General features: G+C 48.2%; 1 protein-coding gene across 5 annotated transcripts in view; it reads left to right on the top strand.

The window, feature by feature from the left end:
* hyal6 (hyaluronoglucosaminidase 6) overlaps positions 1 to 24,412 on the top strand; it is a 65,249-nt gene that overhangs the window by 21,195 nt on the left and 19,642 nt on the right. For all 5 annotated transcript variants that reach the window (XM_072484453.1, XM_072484454.1, XM_072484456.1 and 2 more), the window contains exon 2: positions 11,534 to 12,514. In XM_072484453.1, the coding sequence (XP_072340554.1) occupies positions 11,549 to 12,514 (966 nt within the window). In that variant the 5' untranslated portion in view covers positions 11,534 to 11,548. The remainder of the gene's footprint in view (positions 1 to 11,533; positions 12,515 to 24,412) is intronic.

Here is a 24,412-nt window from a genome sequence, read left to right as displayed (position 1 = left end):
GGTGAGGGTGGTAGGCTGGTGCCGTAGTGTGCAGTCTGTGCCCATTCTTGGCGATTCCCTTGCCTGTGAACCGGGCGGCTATCAGCCTGTCCCGTGCCCGTTGGCCCAGCCGGTAATGGTGGGCAGCCTCCTGTCCATGTCCAGCCCGTCTGTCCTGACCATTGCCCCCATCCTCCTCATCTGGGGAGGTCTGCGCCTCGTCTTGCTGCTCCTCCTCTTCCCCCTCCTCTGCCTGCAGCACATCGCCCCTCTGCTGGGCTACGTTGTGCAGGACGCAGCAGACCACAACTATGCGGCCGACCCTATCTGACGGGTACTAGAGGGCCCCTCCAGAGCGGCACCTGAACCGCATCTTCAGCAACCCAAAGCACCTCTCCCCAAAGCACCTCTCCCCAAAGCACCTCTCCCCAAAGCACCTCTCTATCAAACCCCTGGTCGCTGCATGGGAACGTTGTAGCGGTTCTCCATGTCAGTCCGTATAGGCGTCATCAGCCACGACCGCAACGGGTAACCCCTGTCACCCCTCAGCCGGAGGGCGTGGGGGGGGGGGGGGGGTTGGGGGGCGTCCGGCGTCCCTTGAACATGGTGGGGATGAAAGATTGCGCCAATACGAATGAGTCATGTACACTGCCCGGGTACCGGGCGCAGAGGTGCAGGATCCTCATGCATTGGTCACAGGCCATCTGCACGTTCATGGAATAGGTCCCCTTCCGATTCGTGAACACAGCCCTGTTATCCGCAGGTGGCCGCACAGCGACGTGCATCCCATCGATCGCCCCCTGGACCATGGGCATCCTGGCCACGGCAGCGAAGCCCACTGCCCGGGCATCCTGGCTCGCCCGGTCCACAGGGAACAGGGGTTGGTTTAGCACACTGGGCTAAATCGCTGGCTTTTAAAGCAGACCAAGGCAGGCCAGCAGCACGGTTCAATTCCCGTACCAGCCTCCCCGAACAGGCGCCGGAATGTGGCGACTAGGGGCTTTTCACAGTAACTTCATTGAAGCTACTGAAATGACAATAAGCGATTTTCATTTCATGGAGCGGTCTGCAATGGCACATAGGGCGTCTGTCATTGCACGGATGCACCGGTGCACCGATGCCTGCGAGATGCCAGACAGGTCCCCACTCGGCTCCTGGAATGACCCTGTGGCATAATATTTCAGGGTCACCGTAACCTTGACGGCCACGGGGAGAGGGTGTCCTCCCCCAGTGCCACGCGGTGCCAGGTGTGCCATCAGGTGGCAGATATGGGTGACGGTTTCCTGGCTCATCCGGGGTCTCCTCCTGCATGCCCGGTCCGTGAGGTCCTGGTATGACGAGTGGGGCCAGTACACATGGGGTCTCATCGAGCGTCTCCGTGGCACCACCACCACCTCCTCCTCGTCCTGTCGTGCGGGCGGCCCTCCAGCCTGGGCGGCTGCCACCTGCCTCCCTGCGGCACGCTCCTCTGCGGCAGCCAGCGCCACCTCCTGTTCCAACTCCCCCAGGGCAACATGTAGAAGTGCGGCTCCCGGCACGGCGGCCAACATCACTGGGTGATGACCAAGCAAAATGGCCTGTGGGGGGTGGGGGTGGGGGGATAGACGACATGTCATGATCGTCCATCCACCACCCCCCCCCCCCCCGCAGCCAGGTGCCATGGGCTGCATGGTCACGACTGTTGCCAGTTGGCACATGGCCAGGCGGACACCCCCCTCCCCGGCACACACCCTCCCAAACCCCCCGTCTCCTTTCCAACCCCCCCCCTCCTCCCCAGCACACGCCCTCCCCAACACCCCCCCCCCTCCTCCCCAGACCCATTGCAGCAGTCTGGACAGGGCTTTTTTCTGTTGAAAAATCTCATGGTCCCAGTTTTTAAAATAGTCAGCCAGAAAAAGAAAAATGAGAATTTCTATCTTCAAAAACCACATGCTCGTGACACAGGTATGAAACATGTAGCCAGGTGTTGAAAACCTGCATTTGGATCATAAATCTGTAACTTCCAGCAGGCGCACAAAATATTTTGCTTCAAATGATATATTACTGGGCATCTCATCTATGACAAGTTGTGAAAAACATAATTAGGTCCCGGTTCTGGATTAGCAGGTGTGTTAATGAATAACAAAATCAATAGTTGCTTGGAGCTGTTTTGAGCATGCCTGGATTTGAAACATCTCTTGAAGAAGCGCTGCCCCGGGATGGAAAAATGTTAGTTAAAAATCACTTTTGTTTAGGAGAGGAGAGTCGGAAGACCTTTTTGCATAGTTTCTGTCACAGTTTGATTTTAACTGAAGCACAGGCTGATTTAAATTTAAGGTCATTATTGGAAGTTAACATTTTAAAATTTCAAAACTTCTATTTTGGAATTAACGTCTGGAAATGTTGATTACCGTAACTCTCTCTAACTTTTATTTTAAATTGAGAGTACGCAATTCTTTTTTTTTGCCAATTAAGGGGCAATTTAGCGTGGCCAATCCACCTAGCCTGCACATCTTTGGGTTGTGGGGATCAGACTCACGCAGACACGGGGAGAATGTGCAAACTCCACACGGACAGTGACCCAGGGCTGGGATCGATCCCGGGTCCCTCAGCGCTGTGAGGCAGCAGTGCTAACCACTGCACCATCGTGCCGTCCACGATGTCCATCCCTGAGTTTCTTTGTTCTATGGTGGGTGAACCTTCAACTGCTTAGATCCCAAGTTCTGCAGTTCCTACCTTAAACTTACTTTGCATCCCCAGATTTCTTTCCTCAAAAGTTATCTTTTGATCTGCCTCCACATGTTGCCGAGAGTGTGTCAAATTTTGTTTTGGAATGTTCATACGAAGCGCTTAAGGGGCAAGATCAGGTTTGAAACCCTAGCTCTAGTACACGCCAGTTTTCAAAATATTCTTCATGAGGGGCAGCATGGTGGCGCAGTGGTTAGCACTGCAGCCTCACGGTGCCGAGGTCCCAGGTTCCATCCCGGCTCTGGGTCACTGTCCGTGTGGAGTTTGCACATTCTCCCCGTGTTTGCGTGGGTTTCGCCCCACAACCCAAAGATGTGCAAGCTAGGTGGATTGGCTATGCTAAATTGCCTGTAAATTGGAAAAAATGAATTGGGTACTCTAAATTTAAAAAAAATATATTCTTCCTGGCCACGATGAGTATTTTTTTTAAAAAAGCACTTTGCCTACGAATTTCATTGTAGTAATTATGTTTCCAGAAAAAATCCATGGCAGTGAGCAATGATGTGCCAGACTCAGCCATATTAGTGACACGTACTCATGCATCCTAAGATATTCTCTATGACTGTGATAAAGTAAACTTTTCTCTCTGTCCTTCTTGACCTGTTCCCAGCTTTTGACACCCCCCTCGAGATTGTTACGAACCTGGGTGAGGAGGGATGACCAGCTCTGTGTCTTTAGTCAACCGACCCCCTGTTGGAAGCAACAAAAGTTGAATGTAACGAGATTCCTTTTCCGGACTCAATGGCGACCCCCCCCCCCACCCCCTCCCCCACCCTCCATGGGTTCCCCAGCAGCAGGGGGTGCATGCAACAGGAAACCCTGTTGATAGCAATGGGACCATAAGATGCCACCACTGGCCAATGACAGGCCACCTCTGCTGTGGTGAAACATGCCACGGTGATGTGGAAAATCCCACCCAATAGTTATATTTAAAAAGTAGCCAATTTAACCAGTCTTTCTTGAGTTAAGATAAAGTCAGTTTATTAACTACTAAAAAGCTAAGTGGAAATGATGAAAACACATGCATCTACATTCATACGGATTAGAAATAAGAATTATTTTTTTATATATAAATTTAGAGTACCCAATTCATTTGTTTACAAGGGGCAATTTAGCGTGGCCAATCCACCTATTCTGCACATCTTTGGGTTGTGGGGGCGAAACCCACGCAAACACGGGGAGAATTTGCAAACTCCACACGGACAGTGACCCAGGGCCTGTTCCTGTGCTATACTGTTTTTGTTCCCCGGGGTAGCTTGCTGAAGCATTACTATCATCTGTATCAATATCACTGATAGGTACATGATGGATGGACTGCCCCACAGGTTCTGTGTGCGATTCATTTCTTCTCCGATGTTTCAGGTGTTTCTTCACCCTTTGACCTTGACATCTACCTCATACAACACGGGACCTGTTCCCGGGATCCAGTTCGGACCAGCATCAAAATTCTTTACACATACCAAGCAGTCCACCTCAAATGTTCCCTCAGCTTTTATAGAATCATGATGTCTCTTTTGCACATTCTGCTTTGCCTTCAACCTCTTCGCTGATTAGAAGCCTTGCAGATCAAAGGATCTGAGAGAGTTTAAAGCCTTGATATGTCGTTTTGGCTTTCTATGAATTTGCAGCTGCTGCTTTCCAGGCATCTGTCTGAGGAAGCAGTTTTAAGGGACAGTTGAGTGAAAAAGCAGTTATTTTTCTTCATTGTTTCTGCCTGGACTGCTCTTTAGCCTCCAGACCGGGGTGACTGATGGGGCGTCTCCATTATGTGGGGAGTTCTCTGAAATGGGCGGTTTTCTGATATGAGGGGTCTCTGGTGGGGGAGGGCAGGGTTTGATGGTGATGTTTGTGGGTGATGTTTGCAAGCCCTCCAATAAAATTTGGCACTTACATTTAATACTTACACCCTTGATCCACCGCGAGGTCCACTCCAGTGTCCAGCCCTTTAATTGGATGTAATATGGGTCATTTTGATCCATTTGCATTCTCCACCTCGATGCTTGGTGCACCTCTGCCAGCGGGGGTACCGAGCATCACAAACGGATCGGCACCGGGCACTGTTCTTTCCCCGATGCTCAATTCTCTGACACATCGGGAACTCCAGCCCATTAATCTGACACATTCTTTTGAGCTGGTTCTTCTTTAATGGCCCTAACTTCATCTTCCGTCACATGCAACCCTTGTGCATTTACTCTAAACCCGAAATAAGTCACTTAATTTGCCACAAAGGTGCATTTCTCTCTCTTTAATCTTATTCCAACTTCTTGAAACCTTTTTAAAACCTCCTCTAGGTTGGTTAGTTGTTCCTCTTCTGTGGCTCCCGTGATTAGCACATTATCCAAGTAAATACTACCTTCGGTAAATCTTGAAATAGGCTCTCCATTGTGAGTTGAAAGATTACATAAACCACTGATACTCAAATTGGCAGTCTGGTGTACTGGTATAGGCTCTTATGTGTGTTTTATAATGACAAACTGTCTGGCTGCTTCATCCAACTCCAGCTGCTGGAATGAATGACGCAGAGTAATTTAGACCTCCAACTAGCAAGACGTACACGTCCTCTATTTTAGATATCTGGGACGGGATTCTCCGACCCCCCCCCCCCGCCGGGTCGGAGCATCGCCAGGGTCTGGCGTGAATCCCGCCCCCGCCGGTTGCCGAATTCTCCGGCACCAGATATTCGGCGGGGGTGGGAATCGCACCGCGCCGGTTGGCGGGCCCCCCCCCCCGGCTATTCTCCGGCCCGCGATGGGCCGGAGTCCCGCTGCTGGAATGCCTGTCCCGCCGGCGAGAATCAAACCACCTCTCTTACCGGCGGGACAAGGCGGCGTGGGTGGGCTCCGGTGTCCTGGGGGGGGGGGGGGGCGCGGGGTGATCTGGCCCCGGGGGGTGCCCCCACGGTGGCCTGGCCCGCGATCGCGGCCCACCGATCCGCCGGCGGGCCTGTGCCGTGGGGGCACTCTTTTCCTTCCGCCTTCGCCATGGTCTCCACTATGGCAGTGGCGGAAGAGACCCCCTCCACTGCGCATGCGCGGGGATGCCGTGAGCGGCCGCTGACGCTCCCGCGCATGCGCCGCATGGCAAACTCATTTCCGCGCCAGCTGGTGGGGCACCAAAGGCCTTTTCCGCCTGCTGGCGGGGCGGAAATCAGTCCGGCACGGGCCTAGTCCCTCAAGGTGAGGGCTCGGCCTCTCAAGATGCGGAGAATTCCGCACCTTTGGGGCGGCACGATGCCGGACTGATTCGCACCGTTTTTGGCGCCGATCGGCGGACATCGCGCCCATTGCGGAGAATCCCGCCCAGGATACCTGTTCAATTTTGCCACTTTATTGATGGTTAATTTATAATCGTCACATATTAGCACAGTCTTATCTGGCTTAAGTATTGGCACAATGGGAGGTGCCCACTTCATGAAGTGCACGGGCTTGATAATACCCAAATCTTCTAATCTTGTAGGTTCAGTTTCCACCTTCTCAGGCAGGGAACTTGCAAGTGACACAATAGGTAGTTACTTTCTTAGTCCAATTATAGTTCAATGCTAAAAGAAAGAAAATAGTGAATTCGCTGTTTATGAATCCTTTGCTGTGGCTGAGGCAGATTTTTATCCACAGTCGTCTTGCAATTTCAGGAACTGAAACCCTAAAATGTTTGGCGATAGTCTCATTTTTAAAAATTAAATCCATCTTTGATGAATTTTGCACCTGAGGTTCCTTTCGCTGAAAAATTCTCTATCTCTGTGCCGGATTTTAAAGATAGGGCCTTGAACTTTAGGGAAAAGGGGAGAGAGAGAGAATGACTGCCCCACTGGCTAACTCCTTCCCAAGCCTGCTGCAATAAAGGACATTCAGAAAATGGTTAAACCATGCACAGGATTTCTCTCCCCATAATAATTTCAGTAGATATTTGCTTTTGTCATGTCTGAATACACTGTGGCTTTTGTCCCATGGCCCAATATTGTCCTGAATGATTCATTGTCCACCTTGATGAAATAGGCAAAACACCTTTCTATATAGCAATTGCGCTGGTAACCTTCTACCTCTGCCTGGGAGGCAGCCTTATAGAAAATCAAATGTGAGGTTCAGAACACTCAGTAAATCCTTTTGAAGTAGTTCTTGACATCAGCAGGTGGCAGCCATCTTAAGTCAACCGTTACCTGCTTTTTTAAAAGGACCTTTTAAACAATTCAATATATGTTTGATCAGTTGATGAAATTACAGATGAATATCATTCATGTACAAGTCACAACATTGTGGGATACTAGGTACAACAAAAGTATTGAGTTATCATTATTTCTGTAATTGTCTCACTATCTTAGCAGCCTATCTTCCACATTTTAATTATAATCTTACTCCTAATATGTTTATGGAAAGCAGTTTTATTGCTTACATTTTTTTTTGCCAGTTTCTCCCATGTTCCCTTTTAGCCTGTCTATTCTAGCATTGCATAATTTTTATATTTATTCTGGCTTGTTTTAATCTGGCCTATTTATTTTTACATTGCCTGAGGTGGTCGGCGAGGAATTTTCCAGAAATTATTTCCATTATTGGCCTTGGGATCTACTCTGATTTTGATTTTGCCTTTCCCAGGAGGTTTACATGGTTGTGTAAGGGGGGTGGTGGTGTGGGATGACATGTTGGCAGAAATTGTCTGGTCACAATGCTCCAGAAATCAGGAGTGTGGAGTACTTCTTCAAAAAACTTTTTTAAAAAATTCTTTTTAGAGTAACCAATTAATTTTTTTCCAATTAAGGGGTGGTTTAGAGTGGCCAATTGACCTAGCCTGCACATCTTTGTGTTGTGGGGGTGAAACCCCCGGTCCAAAGATGTGCAGGTTGGGTGGATTGGCCATGATAAATTGCCCTTAGTGACTTAAAAAAGGTTGGGAGGGGTTATTGAGTTACGGGGATAGGGTGGAAGTGAGGGCTTAAGTGGGTCGGTGCAGACTCGATGGGCCAAATGGCCTCCTTCTGCACTGTATGTTCTATGTTCCACACGGACATTAACCCAGAGCCGGGATCGAACCTGGCACCGAGGTGCCGTGAGGTGGCTGTGCTAACCACTGCGCCACGGTGCTGCCCAAGTGTGGAATAGTTTTGATGAACCAGCTGGTCTTTTCCTGCCCATCATTTTCATCTGATTCTTTGTTCTGCAAGCATCGAATAATGCTTCACGTGACCTCATCTCCTTTTTCATCCTTGGGGTTACGATCATTAATTGATAAAATAAATGGTTCAGTAATTACAGAACAAAATACTTTTTAAAAGACTGAACATGTGTTGTAACGACTGTGATTATTTAAAAAGTGTTTTCGAGAACCCAATTCTTTTTTTTCCCAATAAAGGGTAGATTTAGCGTGGCCTATCCACCTACCCTGCACAGCTTTGGGTTGTGGGGGATCGAATCCGGGACTCAGCGCCGTGAGGCAGCAGTGCTAACCACTGTATCACCGTGCTGCCCAACTGTGATTATTTAACATGAACAATGTTCTGCTGATATTAATAGTGAATACTTCGCTTTATTATGACTGCAATGAGCAAGGCGAGTTAAGTTGCCAATGGAAACTGATAAGCAAAAAAAACAACTAAAGAAATATTCTAAAATGTACTTTAACAATAAGCTGTAAGGTCTGTGAAAGCTGAAATGGACATTTGAAATTCAGTGATGTGCTGGGGCTGTAAGAGCACAGGAATTCCTGATAGTTTTTTAGTTGAACAGCTAGACCTTAAATATTTATGTCGGTGAGCGAACTATACTATATTCGTGACTATATTCTTATACTGTTAATACTTACATCACTGACGGGGAGCTGGTAGAAGGGCTGGGCGCCCCGATCGGGTTGGAAGAGATAGTGGAGGGTCTGAAGGCCCTGCAGGCAGGTAAAGCCCTGGCCGGACGGGTACCCAGTGGACCTTTTATAAAAGGTTCTCTGGGATATTGGGGCCAGTGTTGATGAGGATGTTCAATGAGGCAAGGGAAAGAGGCGTGCTGCCCCCGACGATGTCACAGGCCATGATTTCGCTGATTCTGAAGCGGGACAAGAACCCGGAGCTGTGTGGGTCCTACAGGCCGATATCCCTGTTGAATGTGGATGCCAACTTGCTGGCCAAAATCTTGTCCTCCAGGATTGAGGATTGTGTTCCGGACGTTATTGAGGAGGACCAGACAGGGTTTGTTAAGGGCAGGCAGTTTGTGGCCAATGTCAGAAGGTTGTTATAATGTGATCATGATGCCCCCGGAAGGTAGGAAGGTGGAGATAGTGATTGCAATGGATGCAGAAAAGGCTTTTGATCTGGTAGAATGGGATTATCTGTGGGAGGTACTGGGACGGTTCAGATTTGGGCGGGGCTTTATTGACTGGGTCAGGTTGCTGTATCAGGCTCCTGTGGCAAGTGTACGGACGAATAGGACAACATCGGACTATTTTAGACTGCATTGGGGGATGAGACAGGGATGCCCCCTCTCCCCATTCTTGTTCGTGCTAGCTATAGGGCTGTTGGCAATGGCTCTGAGAGCCTCAAGGGGCTGGAAGGGGCTAGTCCGGGGGAGAGGGAGGGTGGTGGAGCACAGAGTCTCGCTCTGTGCAGACGACCTGCTTCTGTACGTATCAGACCCATTAGAGGGGATGGAAGAAATCATGAGGATTCTAGGGGAATTTGGCCGGTTTTCGGAGTATAAGCTAAATATGTTTGCGGTCCAGGCGAGGGGACAGGAGAGGCGATTTGGGGAGCTGCCGTTTAGATTAGTAGGGGGAAGCATTAGGTACCTAGGCAGTCCAGTTGTGTGGGAATGGGACCGGCTGCATAAATTGAATCTGGCCCAACTAGTAGACCAAATGAAGGACGATTTTCGGAGATGGGACGCGCTACCGTTGTCTCTGGCGGGGAGGGTGCAGGCGGTGAAGATGACGGTCCTCCCAAGATTCCTTTTCGTGTTTCAATGTCTCCCCATCTTTATTCCGCGGTCCTTTTTTAAACTGGTCAACAAAGTGATCTCTGGCTTTGTTTGGGCGGGAAGACCCCGCGAGTAAGGAAGGTAATGCTTGCGTGGAGTTGTGGAGAGGGCGGGCTGGCGCTGCCAAATTTTAGCAACTATTACTGGGCAGCTAATATGGCCATGATCAGGAAGTGGGTGGTGGGGGAGGGGTCAACATGGGAGCGTATGGAGGCGGCTTCATGCAAGGGCACCAGTTTGGGGGCGTTGGTAACTGCACCTCTGCCATTCCCGCCGGCATGGTACTCCACCAGCCCCGTGGTGGTGGCGGCCCTGAGAGTCTGGGGGCAATGGAGGAGACATGTGGGAGCAGAGGGAGCATCGGTCTGGTCCCCAATCTGTAATAATCACCGGTTTGCCCCGGGAAGTATGGATGGGGGGTTCCGGATATGGCGGAGAGCAGTGATTGAGAGGATGGGGGATATGTATAGAGAGGGTAGCTTTCCGAGTATGTGGGCACTGGAGGCGAAGTTTGGGTTGGCGAGGGGAAACAAATTCAGGTATCTGCAGATGCGGGACTTCCTACGTAAACAGGTGTCAACCTTCCTGCTCCTACAGCTAAGGGAGATTCAGGACAGGGTAGTTTCCAGAGGGTGGGTAGGAGAAGGGAGCGTCTCGGACATTTACAAGGAACCTATGGGGTCCGAGGAAACGCAGACCGAGGAGCTGAAACGCAAGTGGGAGGAGGAGCTGGGAGGAGCGATAGAGGATGGTCTATGGGTGGACGCGTTGAGTAGAGTCAAAGCATCCGCAACATGTGCCAGGCTCAGCCTAATACAATTTAAGGTCGTTCACCGGGCTCACATGACAGTCCGGATGAGCAGATTCTTTGGGGTGGAGGACAGGTGTGCAAAATGTGCATGAGGACCAGCGAACCATGTCCACATGTTCTGGGCATGTCCAAAGTTTAGGGGATTTTGGCAGGGGTTTGCAGATGCCATGTCACAGTGTTAAAAACAAGGGTGGCGCTTGATGTGTTGGGTGCTCTGGATGCCAACACTTAAAATAGTACAACACTATTTTATTAAGCTAGAAACTATTGAACATACTTTCACTGTGGGTTAACACGATGTTAGATTAAACTAAAGACCTATGCCTGCCCTAACCAGTCTATGCACTCAGCACATGCTGAAGATCTGTACTGTAATCTGTAAGCTCTGTCCTTCTGAGAGGCTGTATCCCGAATGAGCGGGAAAACTGATGCCCTCTGTCTTCATAGTGAGTGTGTTCTAACTGGTGATTGGCTGCGGTGCTGTGTGTGTTGATTGGTCTTGCTGTGTGTCCATCAGTGTGTGTGTCTGCACCATGATATACTGCTGTATATTATGACAGCGCTGAGTCCAGAGGTGGCGATTTTCGGGATGTCGGAAGACCCGGGAATCCAGGAGGAGAAAGAGGCAGACGTTCTGGCCTTTGCTTCCATGGTAGTCCGGAGACGGATACTATTAGCTTGGAGGGACTCAAAGCCCCCGGTAGGAGACCTGGCTATCGGACATGGCTAGCTTTCTCTGTTTGGAGAAAATCAAGTTCGCCTTGTGAAGGTCACTGTTAGAGTTCGCCCGGAGGTGGCAACCGTTCATCAACCTCTTCGCGGAAAATTAATCATCAGCAGAAGGGGGGGGGGGTTAGTTTAGCTTAGAGTAGGGGGTTAATAAAGGTGGGATCTGTAAGGGAGGGAGACGGCTTTTGCAGTATGTTTACAGTTTCATGTACATTGTTTATTGTGTTGTTGTTATAATAACAAAAAATACCTCAATAACATGTTTATTAAAAAGAAAAATACTTACATCACTACTTGGCAGTATAAACAAATTGCAAATCAAACTTTCTCGTTTCAGGGAGAGGTTAATTAAATGATACCTGATTGGAAACTGCCTGCCATGAGTGTTGCAGTCATCCCCAGGATGTTGTTTGCAAGAAAATTGGTGCTTATATTCATATTACAAATGACAAGTGGCCAATACTTCAAGCAAGCAAAATCTCCAGTGCTTCCACACAACCCGTTTATTGCTGTGTGGAATGCCCCGACAGAACAGTGCAGGCTTAAGTACAAGGTGGATCTGGACCTCCGTGTTTTTGACATATTCGCAAACTCCAACGAGACGCTCAGTGGGTCAGCCATCACCATATTTTATCACAATCATCTGGGCAAGTACCCTTACTTCGACAAAAAAAAGATTGCCATAAATGGAGGAATTCCCCAGAACAATAGCCTTAAGGAACATCTGGACAAAGCCAGGGCCGATATCGAGAAATCCATTCCAGTCGAGGACTTCAGTGGTCTTGGCGTGATTGACTGGGAAGATTGGAGACCTCTGTGGGTCCGAAACTGGGGGCACAAACATATCTATCGGAAGAAGTCCATACAAGTTGTGAGAAAGCTTCACCCTGGCTGGACAGACAATCAAATTAAATTAGAAGCTCGGAGAGAATACGAAAATGCTGGGTGGAAATTTATGAATAAAACACTTGGGTTAGCAGAGGAGATTAGACCCAATGGCCTCTGGGGGTTCTATCTCTTTCCAGACTGCTACAATCATAATTATAAACAAAAACCAAAGAAATATAATGGCAAGTGTCCAGCAGTTGAATATAAACGTAACGACAAGTTACTCTGGCTATGGAAAGAAAGTGGTGCTCTCTATCCTTCCATCTACCTGGAACTTGAATTGAAATCCAGCCCAAATGCACTGAAATTTGTCCATTACCGACTGAAAGAAGCTATCAGATTAGCGTCCATTGCCAGAAAGGATTATGCACTCCCCGTCTTTGCATATGGACGGCCATTTTATTCATATACGTTTAAGCGCCTCTCTGAGGTAAGTAGGAACATGTTGTATTTGAAGATGAATGATTACGTTTGCTTTTGTTGAGTTTGCCGATTTTGGTTGGGCCGCTGTAGCAGGTTTAATGCTCCCGACTGCAATCCGATCACTCCCGCTGGAAATGTGCCAGTGAATGTGGGTATGTTAATGGCATTGGCTCAGCTGTGGTGTTCCCAAAATCACTTTGCCTGCTGGCAGTCATTGTCTAAGCTTCCAAAATGAGGGTGGCCAGGTGGGTGAGGTAATGGAGGGCTGTAGCACCAGTGAATCTGTAACCTGGGGATAGACACACAACAATAATGACAGAAAATCATAATTCAGCCTTTTTCATTAACAATGCAATTATCATCATGTATTGGGGGATTGTGACTTCAGCTAGGAGTTCTGCCAATGTTCACTTTTGGATATAGAAAAAGATGATGATCCAATTACACCCAATAGTGTATATCTGCTTTCAGGATTGACAGCTCCAGCCTACTGACTTACTTTTAGGTCCACCCTTCCTTCACTTGTCCAAGGCTTGCAATTTTTCATTTTGGAAAGGGTGGTCAGCCTGAAATAATCAGCTGGAGTAAGTCAGAAAACATCCACCACTGCAAAGCTTCTGAGCATACCGTACTTATTCATAAGCTGACTGATACGGTGGGTATTGAACATGCCTTTTCTTCTGTTCCCCATATCTCATAGTTGTAAAATACAGAGAAAGACTTCTTAAATGTCATCTAAGATTCACTGCTACTTTTCCTTTTGGCTTTCCCCTTTTACCTGGGGCCACCACAATGTTGATTAATCACCCTTCCCCATTTCCTCCCGTCAGTCACCCATTCTTCCAATCCCTTGAGTTTAAGACCCTCGTCAATACAGCTTTCCACCTGGTTTTTAGCATTCCTCTTCTTCTTCCCAGCACCCGCACCTCCAACACCTTGTTTCAGCACAATTCCTCTCTCTTTCTGCAAAAAATGATCACAGCATTTCAATCTCTTCTGGGCTACTATTTCTGATGCTCCCATAGTCTTCACTGACCCCCTAATGTGCTGGTTCCTGATTTTTGTCCATTCTCATCACTCCACTCCAGCCATTATGCCTCTCTTGTTGATGTTGCCCATGTTCTGCACTATATAGCAAGGCCAGGCCTTGTAGATTCTTCCTTTCAGTTGTAGCGATACATTCCTACCACGTAACACTTCACTGCACTTCTTCTAATTACTCCAATCAGAGCTAATGCAGTGCTTAATTTCCATACATGTGTATTTTCTGCCACCACTGATACCAGGCACTTGAAACTATTCACTCTCTTCCTGCCTTCACCCATAATCTTTTTTTTTTACAAATTGAGAGCACCCAATTATTTTTTCTCCAATTAAGGGGCAATTTAGCATTGCCAATCCACCTAACCTGCACATCTTTGGGTTGTGGGGTGAAACCCATGCAGACATAGGGAGAATGTGCAAACTCCACACAGACAGTGACCCAGGGCCGGGATTCGAACCGGGGCCCTCAGCGCCGCAGTCCCAGTGGCTAACCACTGCGCCACATACCGTCCCTTCACCCATAATCTTTACTCCATCACTCTGATCCTCTTCCCTAGGCCCAACCTGACAGCCTATACATTGGGTCCTGGTCTACTCATTCTCATACCCTTGTTTTATAGTGCTATTCTCCAGTTCTCCAGATACGCGATCATTTTCTCATCATCCCCACCACAGAGCTCAATGTCACCTGCAGACATCAGTGACTATGGCGCTTCCCATTTCAGCTGGAACATGCATGACACTCAGAAAGGCACTCAGTGCTGAATCTTGTAATCCTACTTTATCTTGAAAACGCTTGTCGATACTCGCTGGAGAGATCCCGTTTCCCGATATACCCCACACCTCGCTGGCAACGTCACCGAGGTTCACGTCCACAAAGGATGGCGAACCTCATTTGAATAGTTTTGCATCAATTTCTTTGTTATTGGCAGGACCCCACCACCTGATTTTCCCCTCACTAAATATTCATACTTCGCCGATTTGACTGGATGAGAAGCAGTCGAGGGAATCTCTCTGGGTTAAGTGTAGCCCTTGGGTGGTAGAGTGACTGGTACAGGTTGGCACTGCCAGGTTGCCACTGCCAGGCTGGCACTGTGTCAATCTGGCAGTGCCATTCTTTGCCACGGAGCAGTGCTAGGGGCGGTCCCTAGTGGGAGCCCCATAGGGGTTGGGAGGTGCATTTATGAGTGCTAGGTTGAGGGGGGAGAGAATGGACATTGAGGTTGGCGGTGTGCAGTGCCAACGATACCTCTGCAGTGTTGGTGGGGTTTTTAATGCCGGTCATGAATATTGCAGAGAGGGGTGGGGGTTGGAATGCAGGTGAATTTGTCAGGGGTGGGGTGGGGGTGGGGTGAAATGCCAGCGAGGGTTGTTGGTGGCATGGGCAGAGCCCCCGATACGTCCATGATGGGGGCTCGGGACCATTAGGCTGAAGTACTGTTTGGAGCGCCCTTTAAAAATGGCATCCCAATCTCTGTGGAGCTCATTGCTGGCTCTAACAGTACCACCCCCCCCCTCCCCCCTTCACCCCCCTCCCCTCCACCCACCAGAGAGATGGCATAAATCACGGCCACTCATTTATGTTTTCTGTAAGAGGCTCAATACCTGCGGAGAAAATAGGGGCTGGATTCTATGCTGCCGGGATTGGGGCTCTCCACAATAGGAAACCCATTGGATGGCTGGCGAGACAGAGAATCCCGGGGCGCGTCTCACCAGCAATCTGGTCAGCGGGACGGAGAATCCCGCCCCCAGTCTGTGAAACTGGAGAGAGCCTGACACTGCCAAATCCTGCTAAGATTCCGCCCAATGTTCATGTTGCATTGACTTTCTTGATATTTCTCCATCTCTTGTCCCAAAAGAAATCTGGTGCCTCTTCTGGGCTTGAATCAAACTGACCTTCATGGATTTCCATTATTTTTCTCAGTCCATGAATCTATCCCATATTTTGAAGTTATGTGGCCAGAATTTAATTCTTCAGTAGTTTTATTCAATCTTGAATACCTCCTTTTCTTTACATTCCTTTTTGCTCTTGTGTACTATTCTCTATCTTCTTTGTGCTCTGACTGTTTCCATTTCTTTAACAGTTCTTTCCTTTCGTTTGTTCTGTTGCATAATTCGCCCAAGTTTCTTTTCTAGCCTTTTTCCTCTCTGAATATCATTCAGACACTTCTTCTTCCTCAGTTTTCCTAATCTGCCCTACCACCGAATTCCACCTGTCTTCCACTGTGTCTGTCATAGCTTCTTTTATTTCTCTTTTTCTTTATTCTTTCATGGGATGGGAGCATCGCTGGTATTTGGTGCCCATCCCCAATAGCCTTTGAACTGAGTGGCTTTCTAAACAATTTCAGAGGGCAGTTAAGAGTCAACCCCATTGCTGTGGAGTCACGTGTGCGCCAGATCTGGTCAAGTAAGGATTATTGGGTGACATGTGGTTAGCACTGGGATGGCGGCGCTGAGGACCCGGGTTCGAATCCTGGCTCTGGGTCACTGTCCATGTGGAATTTGCACATTCTCCCCATGTCTGTGTGGGTTTCACCCCCACAACCCAAAGATGTGCAGGGTAGGTGGATTGGCCATGTTAAATTGCCCCTTAATTGGAAAAATAGACTAGCTTTTCAATTCCACATTTTTATTAATGAATTTAAATTCCACCAGCTAGGGTGGCATGTAGCGCAGTGGTCAGCACTGGGACTGCGGCGCTGAGGACCTGGGTTCGAATCCCGGCCCTGGGTCACTGTCTGTGTGGAGTTTGCACATTCTCCCCATGTCTGCATGGGTTTCACCCCCACAACCCAGAGATGTGCAGGTTAGGTGGATTGGCCACGTTAAACTGCCCCTTAATTGGAAAAAAAAAAATTGGGTACTCTAAATTTTTTAAAAAATAAATAAATTCCACCAGCTGCATGGGATTTGAACCCGTGTCCACAGAATATTAGCCTAGGCCTCTGGATTACTAGCCCATTAACATTACTATTACACCACCATCTCTCTTTGTTATAATCCCCCTGAGACTCACAGGGATGACCCGATTAATCTCCACGTGAGCCTCGGTGGAGTATGAGCTCCCCTGCCGAGGGGCGGTGGCCCATCAGTGGGCTCATTAATTCCACAGGATAATACCCAGCCCAGGTAGGAGACGAGGCTCTAGAATAGTCCCGGCTAGGACTTGGACTGTTGCTTGTACATACTTTTCATAAACCCAGGGTTGGAAATTAACCTTTTTTTGGTCTCTCCTTTCTGGATGTCTCCCTGACTACCATACTCTTCATCTGCGCTCTGAATTCTCCCTTTATTGCAGATCTTTGAGCTTCCACCATCTGATATTCTGTCTGGCACTGTTTTGTTTCTTTTGCGGTCAGCTATGTCATCAGCACTCAATGTTGGGTAGTCAGCTCCTCGCTTGGGAAGACTTTACAGTTCTTTGCTTCCTCTGCATGTTTTTTTTGCAACCAGGATATAGTCCAGTTCTGTTCTTTTGGTATTAGGTGTTTAATACGATACTGCAAACTCCATTTGCTTCTCCAAAACCGTGTTCCCCCATGGATAACCCTTTATCCTGCGCTCTCCCTCCCATATGCCCATTTAGGTCACCATTGGCCTGTTACTGCTTGGGATTGTTGGAATGGTATTGTCTATCTGTTCCTAGAATTCGTCTTTCTCTTCTGGTTGACACCCATTCTGTGATGCATAACTTTGTTACACTTAGTTACATTTGCCCCTAATTTCTAGGTTTACTTTGATGATTTTGTCACGGCTACTATCCACTTTCTCACTTATTCCAACACCATTTCTCCTCCCATCCTGTACATGGTCATAAAGAATATATCCGCTACCAATTCCTTTTTCTTTCCTGCCCTTCTACTTTGTTTGACAGGTTAAGGGATCAAGAAGAGATTTTAAGGAGTATCTAATAATAGATCATGTACTTAGGAAGCATGAAGCTACAATGCTTCTGCACAGTAAAACATTTAACACCTCCCAGTGCTTTGTATAAATGTTTGGTTATTATTTTATTGTGCATTACCAAACTTTAATAGAATCATAGAATCTTACTGCACTGAAGGAAGCTATGTGGCTTGTCACATCTGAGTCTTTGAGGGAGCTGCCCATTTAGTGCTTGATATTACCTTTCACACCATTATAGATTATCATTGAATATACAGTGCAGAAGGAGGCCATTCGGCCCATCGAGTCTGCACCGGCTCTTGGAAAGAGCACCCTACCCAAGGTCAACACTTCCACCCTATCCCCATAACCCAGTAACCCCACCCAACACTAAGGGCAATTTTGGACACTAAGGGCAATTTATCATGGCCAATCCACCTAACCTGCAAATCTTTGGACTGTGGGAGGAAACCGGAGCACCCGGAGGAAACCCACGCACACACGGGGAGGACGTGCAGACTCCGCACTGACAGTGACCCAAGCCGGAATCGAACCTGGGACCCTGGAGCTGTGAAGCAATTGTGCTATCCACAATGCTACCGTGCTGCCCTAAACCATAACCTCTTGAAACATATCCCATCGCCTTTTAAATGTTTCCTTGGAATCTGATTCCACCACATTTTTAGGTGGTGCATTGTAATTATTAGTAACACTTACAAAGAAATATCTCCATAATTTACCTCTGGTTCTTTTGCCAATCATTTGAAATCATGACCTCTTGTTACTGAAACATTTACCATAGGAAATAGTTTATCCCTCCTTACTCCATCAAAATTCCTCAATTGAACATCTCTGTTAGGTTTCCCCTTAACCTTCTCCGCTCTAAGAACAATCCCAGCCTCATCAATCTGGGTGAATCATAATGAAGCCCCTCATCCCTCGTTAAAGTCGTACTCAACAAAAATTATTGAAGAGCCTACATTGAGGTCACACCAACCAGTTTAATGCAGGGCTTTTCAAAGTGCGGGTTGCGACCTGCGGGCTGGTGTCGGGAGGGTTGTGGAGTGACCAGGTGGCCATTCCTGTGGGAGAAGCTCCCAACATTTGTGGGCAGCACGGTAGCATTGTAGATAGCCCAATTGCTTCACAGCTCCAGGGTCCCAGGTTCGATTCCGGCTTGGGTCACTGTCTGTGCGGAGTCTGCACATCCTCCCCGTGTGTGCGTGGGTTTCCTCCGGGTGCTCCGGTTTCCTCCCACAGTTCAAAGATGTGCAGGTTAGGTGGATTGGCCATGATAAATTGCCCTTAGTGTCCAAAATAGCCCTTAGTGTTGGGTGGGGTTACTGGGATATGGGGATAGGGTGGATGTGTTGACCTTGGGTAGGGTGCTCTTTCCAAGAGCCGGTGCAGACTCGATGGGCCGAATGGCCTCCGTCTGCACTGTAAATTCTATGATAGCTATCGGAATTTAAATTGAGAATGGCGAGCACTACAGACTTTAAAATGAGAATGAAATGAGGCTGTGTGCAGTCTTCAAACCATAAGTGGCAGCAGTGAGCAGGTCATGCACCTTGCATGTACACTTGACGTCAGGCACCTTGTTCATATGTGCTTTTGGCGCTTCTTCCATTTTCTAGTTGCTAGCAAGCAATGCAAAAGGACTGTGAAGATGGATTATTTGTTACAAGGAAGTGACAGCCAGAGATCCAAATAGGAAATGCATCTACTGGCCAGGATGTCACATCTGAATCTGCTGCAGAGAGCTGTTCAGGAGAATCCATGGCTAGTGCTAGGTTTAGCTCGGTGTATAGCTCCAGGGCCTTTCACAGATTACAAGCCATTTACAGTCTCCACCCATTTGATGGAGTACAAATTCTGACTATCATGCTAGGTACTCGTATAAGTTCAACCCTTAAAAATGAAGTAGAAGTTGCCCTTGGAGACGATTTGCAAAATTTAGAAGCTGGTTGGCTAACAATCAAGAATTGGCTATTACAATTTCGCCCCCCGAGGACCAATTGGTCTAAGATCACAGCTTGCTTTCAAAAAAAAGAATGAAGATATTCAGGATTTTGAGGAAAGATTTTTACGTACTTGGATGGAATATTCAGGGATGACACTCGACCAGGAAAATGACACATGGGATGCAAGCACTTTAAGTCCATTAAAAACGGCTTTTATAGCCGGTGTTAAACCTGGAGTTTCTGCTGCCTTGAATTTGGTTTTACCAGCTTGGGCCACAGCTGGCACATACCGAGACATAGTGATTAAAAGAAACTTTAATTTATGGGATCTTAACCTGTCGAACCACGCCAAGTTTGGGGGAAGCTTAGTTGATGAATCAAGTCCTGGCGCAATACGACAAGTTATAAGATTTTTACTATTTGTAGACTGTGTTAAGTTGTTCGATTCCTTGTATTATCCGACTGTGTATAGTTGAAGGAATTTATATCATCTCTGCTATTCGGTTATCAGTAGCACTTTGCGAATACTGGAACTCAGCAGAAATTTGCAGTATAAACTCCTCAGGTGCCAAAAAGAATTGTTTTATTTGTAGTCGCTTGATTACAATTTGAAAGTCATTTAAAAGGCAATTCGTAGACAATTCGAAGCTTTCAGAGAATTACAGACATTATCTTTCTTTGCTTAGGCAGACAGCTCGAAAGTAACTTTTAAACGGTCAAAGTCTGGCAATGAAACATGAAGAGAGAGAGAAAGCTAATCTTCAGCTAAACTCAAACTCAAAGTGAAAAGTGGACTAACATCACTGACACAGACTGTTAGACTGACAACCCCCAAAAGACATAAACTAAAATGGAGACTAGAATCAAAGGCAAAAACTGACTAAACTAACAGAAAGACAAAACTTAAGCTACAAAGACAATACTCACAAAGACAACAAAAACCCCAACCTAACCTAACCTAACCCAACCTAACCTAACCTAACCCAACCTAAAATGGCCGGGAGAAACTTTTTAGTAATACACTTTCATATCTGTCTTAAGTCGTCTAATTACACCCCAATATAATCCTAATTGGTTTGAGTTAGACTCAAACACATTTGATTTGATGGCAAGCCGTCCATCTTCAATGTGCAACATCAGCTTTTTTGGCCCAGCTGTTATCTGCATTGTGAACAATGGTGCTGTGTATTCAATCCCTTGACCTTGACAATTAGCACAAGACAGTGTCATTATCTTGAAAATATGCATTTGCCAGAACAACGGACTTCAGTAAAAGTGAATTATGCTGTATAAATGGGTATTAAAAACTGGGGCTCAACATTTATGCTTAAACAGCTATCTTTTACCTATACTAGTTGTATTTGAAATACTTGGCTTCTACACTAGTGAACAGCCTACAAAGAAAAAACTTAACTCGGGAACAAAGCGGTATAAAAATGATTTATTACGGTATGGTTTTGTCAATTATGCCAATGCAAATAAGGATGTAAGGCCCATGTGTGTTATATGCAGGAAAGTACTGGCAAATGAGAGGAAAAGTGTCAGATTTTGAAAGAGAAGTGATGGGTGAAAATTTATTTTGTGGCTGAGACCCCAGAGGCAGTTATTTTAAATCTTTTAATAATCATTTTTTTAGGTATTTTTGGTATAGTAACAACAACAAAATAAGCAATATACATTAAACCATAAACATAGTGCAAAAGCCATTTACCTCTCATATAGATCCCACCCTTATTGACTCCCTACTCTAATCTAAACTACTCCCCCCCGTCCCCCGTCTACTGACGATTAATTTCCTGCAAAGAAGTCGACGAACGGTTGCCACCTCTGGGTTAACCCTAACAGTGACCCTCTCAAGGCGAACTTGATTTTCTCCAAACAGAGAAAGCTAGCCATGTCCAATAGCCAGATCTCCGACTTTGGGGTATTTGAGTCCCTCCAAGCTAATAGTATCCGTCTCCGGTCTACCAGGGAAGCAAAGGCCAGAACGTCTGCCTCTTTCTCCTCCTGGATTCCCGCGTCTTCTGACACCCCGAAAATTGCCACCTCTGGACTCAGCGCCACCCTTGTTTTTAACACCGTGGACATTACGTCCGCAAACCCCTGCCAAAATCCCCTAAGCTTTGGACATGTCCAAAACATGTGGCCATGGTTCGCCGGTCCTCCCGCACATTTTGCGCACCAATCCTCCACCCCAAAGAATCTGCTCATCCAGGCCACTCATGTGAGCCCGGTGAACAACCTTAAATTGAATCAGGCTGAGCCTGGCACATGTTGCGGACGTGCTGACTCTACTCAACGTGTCTGCCCATAGACCATCCTCTATATCACCTCCCAGCTCCTCCTCCCACTTGCTCTTCAGATCCTTGGTCTGCATCTCCTCCGACCCCATAAGCTCCTTATAAATATCCGAGACGCTCCCTTCTCCTACCCACCCTCTGGAAACTACCCTGTCCTGAATCCCCCTTAGCGGTAGGAGCGGGAAGATTGACACCTGTTTATGAAGGAAGTCTCGCACCTGCAGATACCTGAATTTGTTTCCCCTCACCAACCCAAACATTTCCTCCAACGCCCTCATACTCGGAAAGCTCCTCTTTATGAACGTATCCCCCATCCTCTCAATCCCCACTCTCTGCCATAACCGGAACCTCCTGTCCATACTCCCTGGGGCAAACCGGTGATTATCACAGATTGGGGCCCAGGCCGATGCTCCCACATGCCGCCTCCACTGGCCCCAAACTCTCAGGGCTGCCACCACCACTGGACTGGTGGAGTACCGTGCCGGTGGGCATGGCAGAGGCGCAGTTACCAACGCCCCCAAACTGGTGCCCATACATGAAGTTGCCTCCATATGCACCCATGCCGACCTCTCCCCCACCACCCACTTCCTGATCATGGCTATATTAGCTGCCCAGTAATAGTTGCTAAAATTTGGCAGCGCCAGCTTGCCCTCTCCCCGACTACGCTCAAGCATTACCTTCCTTACTCGTGGGGTCTTGCCCGCCCAGACGAAGCCCGTGATCACTCTGTTGACCCGCTTAAAAAAGGACCACGGAATAAAAATGGGGAGACACTGAAATATAAATAGGAATTTCGGGAGGACCGTCATCTTCACCGTTTTCACCCTCCCAGCCAGAGACAACAGAGGCGCGTCCAATCTCCGAAAATCGTCCTCATTTGGTCCCCCCCCCCCCTCCCGGGACCAGTCCTCTCCAGCCCCTCGAGGCTCTCAGAGCAATTGCCAACGGCTCTACAGCCAGCGCAAACAACAGTGGGGAGAGGGAGCATCCCTGTCCCGTCCCCCAGGTGCAGTCTAAAATAGTCCGATGTTGTCCTATTTGTCCGTACACTTGCCACAGGAGCCTGATACAGTAACCTGACCCAGTCAATAAAGCCCCGCCCGAATCCCAACCGTCCCAGTATCTCCCACAGTAGTCCCATTCTACCTGATCAAAAGCCTTTTCTGCATCTATTGCAATCACTACCTCCACCTCCCTAGCTTCCGGGGGCATCATGATCACATTTAACAGCCTTCTTACATTGGCCACCAACTGCTTGCCCTTAACAAACTCCGTCTGGTCCTCCCCAATAACGTCCGGAACACAATCCTCGATCCTGGAGGACAAGATATTGGCCAGCAAGTTGGCATCTGCATTCAACAGGGAGATCGGCCTCTTCCCAAGCTGCTGTGCAAGCATTCTGCTGGCCTTCTCTCCATGTTCATAGATTGCCCCCTTCGCCTTTCTCAGCTGCTCCACCGCCCTCCCTGTTGTCAGCAAGCTAAACTCCACCTGTAGCCTCCGCCGTTCCCTTAGATGCCCTGCCTCTGGGGTCTCCGCATACCTCCTATCAATCTGTAGTATCTCCTTTACCAGTTGGTCCGTCTCTGCCCTGTCCACCTTCTCCCTATGGGCCCGTATCGAGATCAGCTCCACTCTGACCACCGCCTTCAGTGCTTCCCAGACCACCGCTGCTGAAATTTCCCCCGTGTCATTGACCCGCAGGTAGCTCTGAATACATTTCCTCAGCCGCTCGCACACCCCTTCATCCGCCAAAAGTCCCACATCCAACCTCCAGTGCGGGCGCTGGTTACTGTCTTTACTAACCTGCAGGTCAACCCAGTGTGGAGCATGGTCTGAGACTGTGATCGCCGAGTACCCCGTGTCCACCACCCCAGCCAGCAAGGCCCTGCTCAAAATAAAGAAATCAATCCGGGAATACACTGTATGCACGTGTGAGTAGAAGGAGAACTCCTGACTTCCGGTTGCGGCTATGCTGAGCTAAGTCGCACATTCGGCAGCTCCTGCCAGAAACAGACTTTTGGGCTCTTTTGAGGGGCCCCAGTGGCATTTGTTTGATGGTTCCCAGTGTGGGAAGGTGACAGTGCGATTTCCCCGGCACTGTATGGATTGGACCAGGAGTGGAGCGGTGAAAAAAGTAATTCTGGTGCAACGAAAAGTGCGAGGGAGGAAAGCCAAGATGGCGGCGGGTGGAGACCAGGCAGCGTGGGCGCAAGAGTAGCAGGAGTTTCTCAAGTGCTGTTTCACGGAATTGAAACCAGAGCTGCTGGAGCCGATGAAGGCTTCGATCAACAAGCTGGTCGAGACCCAGAAGGCCCAAGGGGCTGTGATCCGGGAGGTGCGGCTGAAGTCCTCGGAGAATGAGGACGAGATATTGGGCCTGGCGGTGAAGGTGGAGGCGCATGCGGCGCTGCATAAGAAATGGCAGGAGAAGTTCGAGGACAGGAGAATCGGTCGAGGAGGAAGAATCTGCGGATTCTGGGTCTCCCGGAGGGAGTGGAGGGGTCGGATGCTGGAGCATATGTGGTCACGATGCTGAACACGTTGATGGGCGCGGGTGCCTTCCAGAGGCCCATGGAGCTGGATGGGGCCCATCGAGTCCTGGCGAGGAAGCCCAAGTCTAACAAGCCGCTGCGGTCGGTATTGGTGCAGTTCCACTGCTTGGTGGACAGGGAGTGTGTCCTGAAAGGGGAAAAAAAGGAGCGGAGCAGC

The sequence above is a fragment of the Scyliorhinus torazame genome, chromosome 19 (genome assembly GCF_047496885.1).
Source record: "Scyliorhinus torazame isolate Kashiwa2021f chromosome 19, sScyTor2.1, whole genome shotgun sequence".
NCBI lineage: Eukaryota > Metazoa > Chordata > Chondrichthyes > Carcharhiniformes > Scyliorhinidae > Scyliorhinus > Scyliorhinus torazame.
This window is presented reverse-complemented; position numbering and strand designations above follow the sequence as displayed.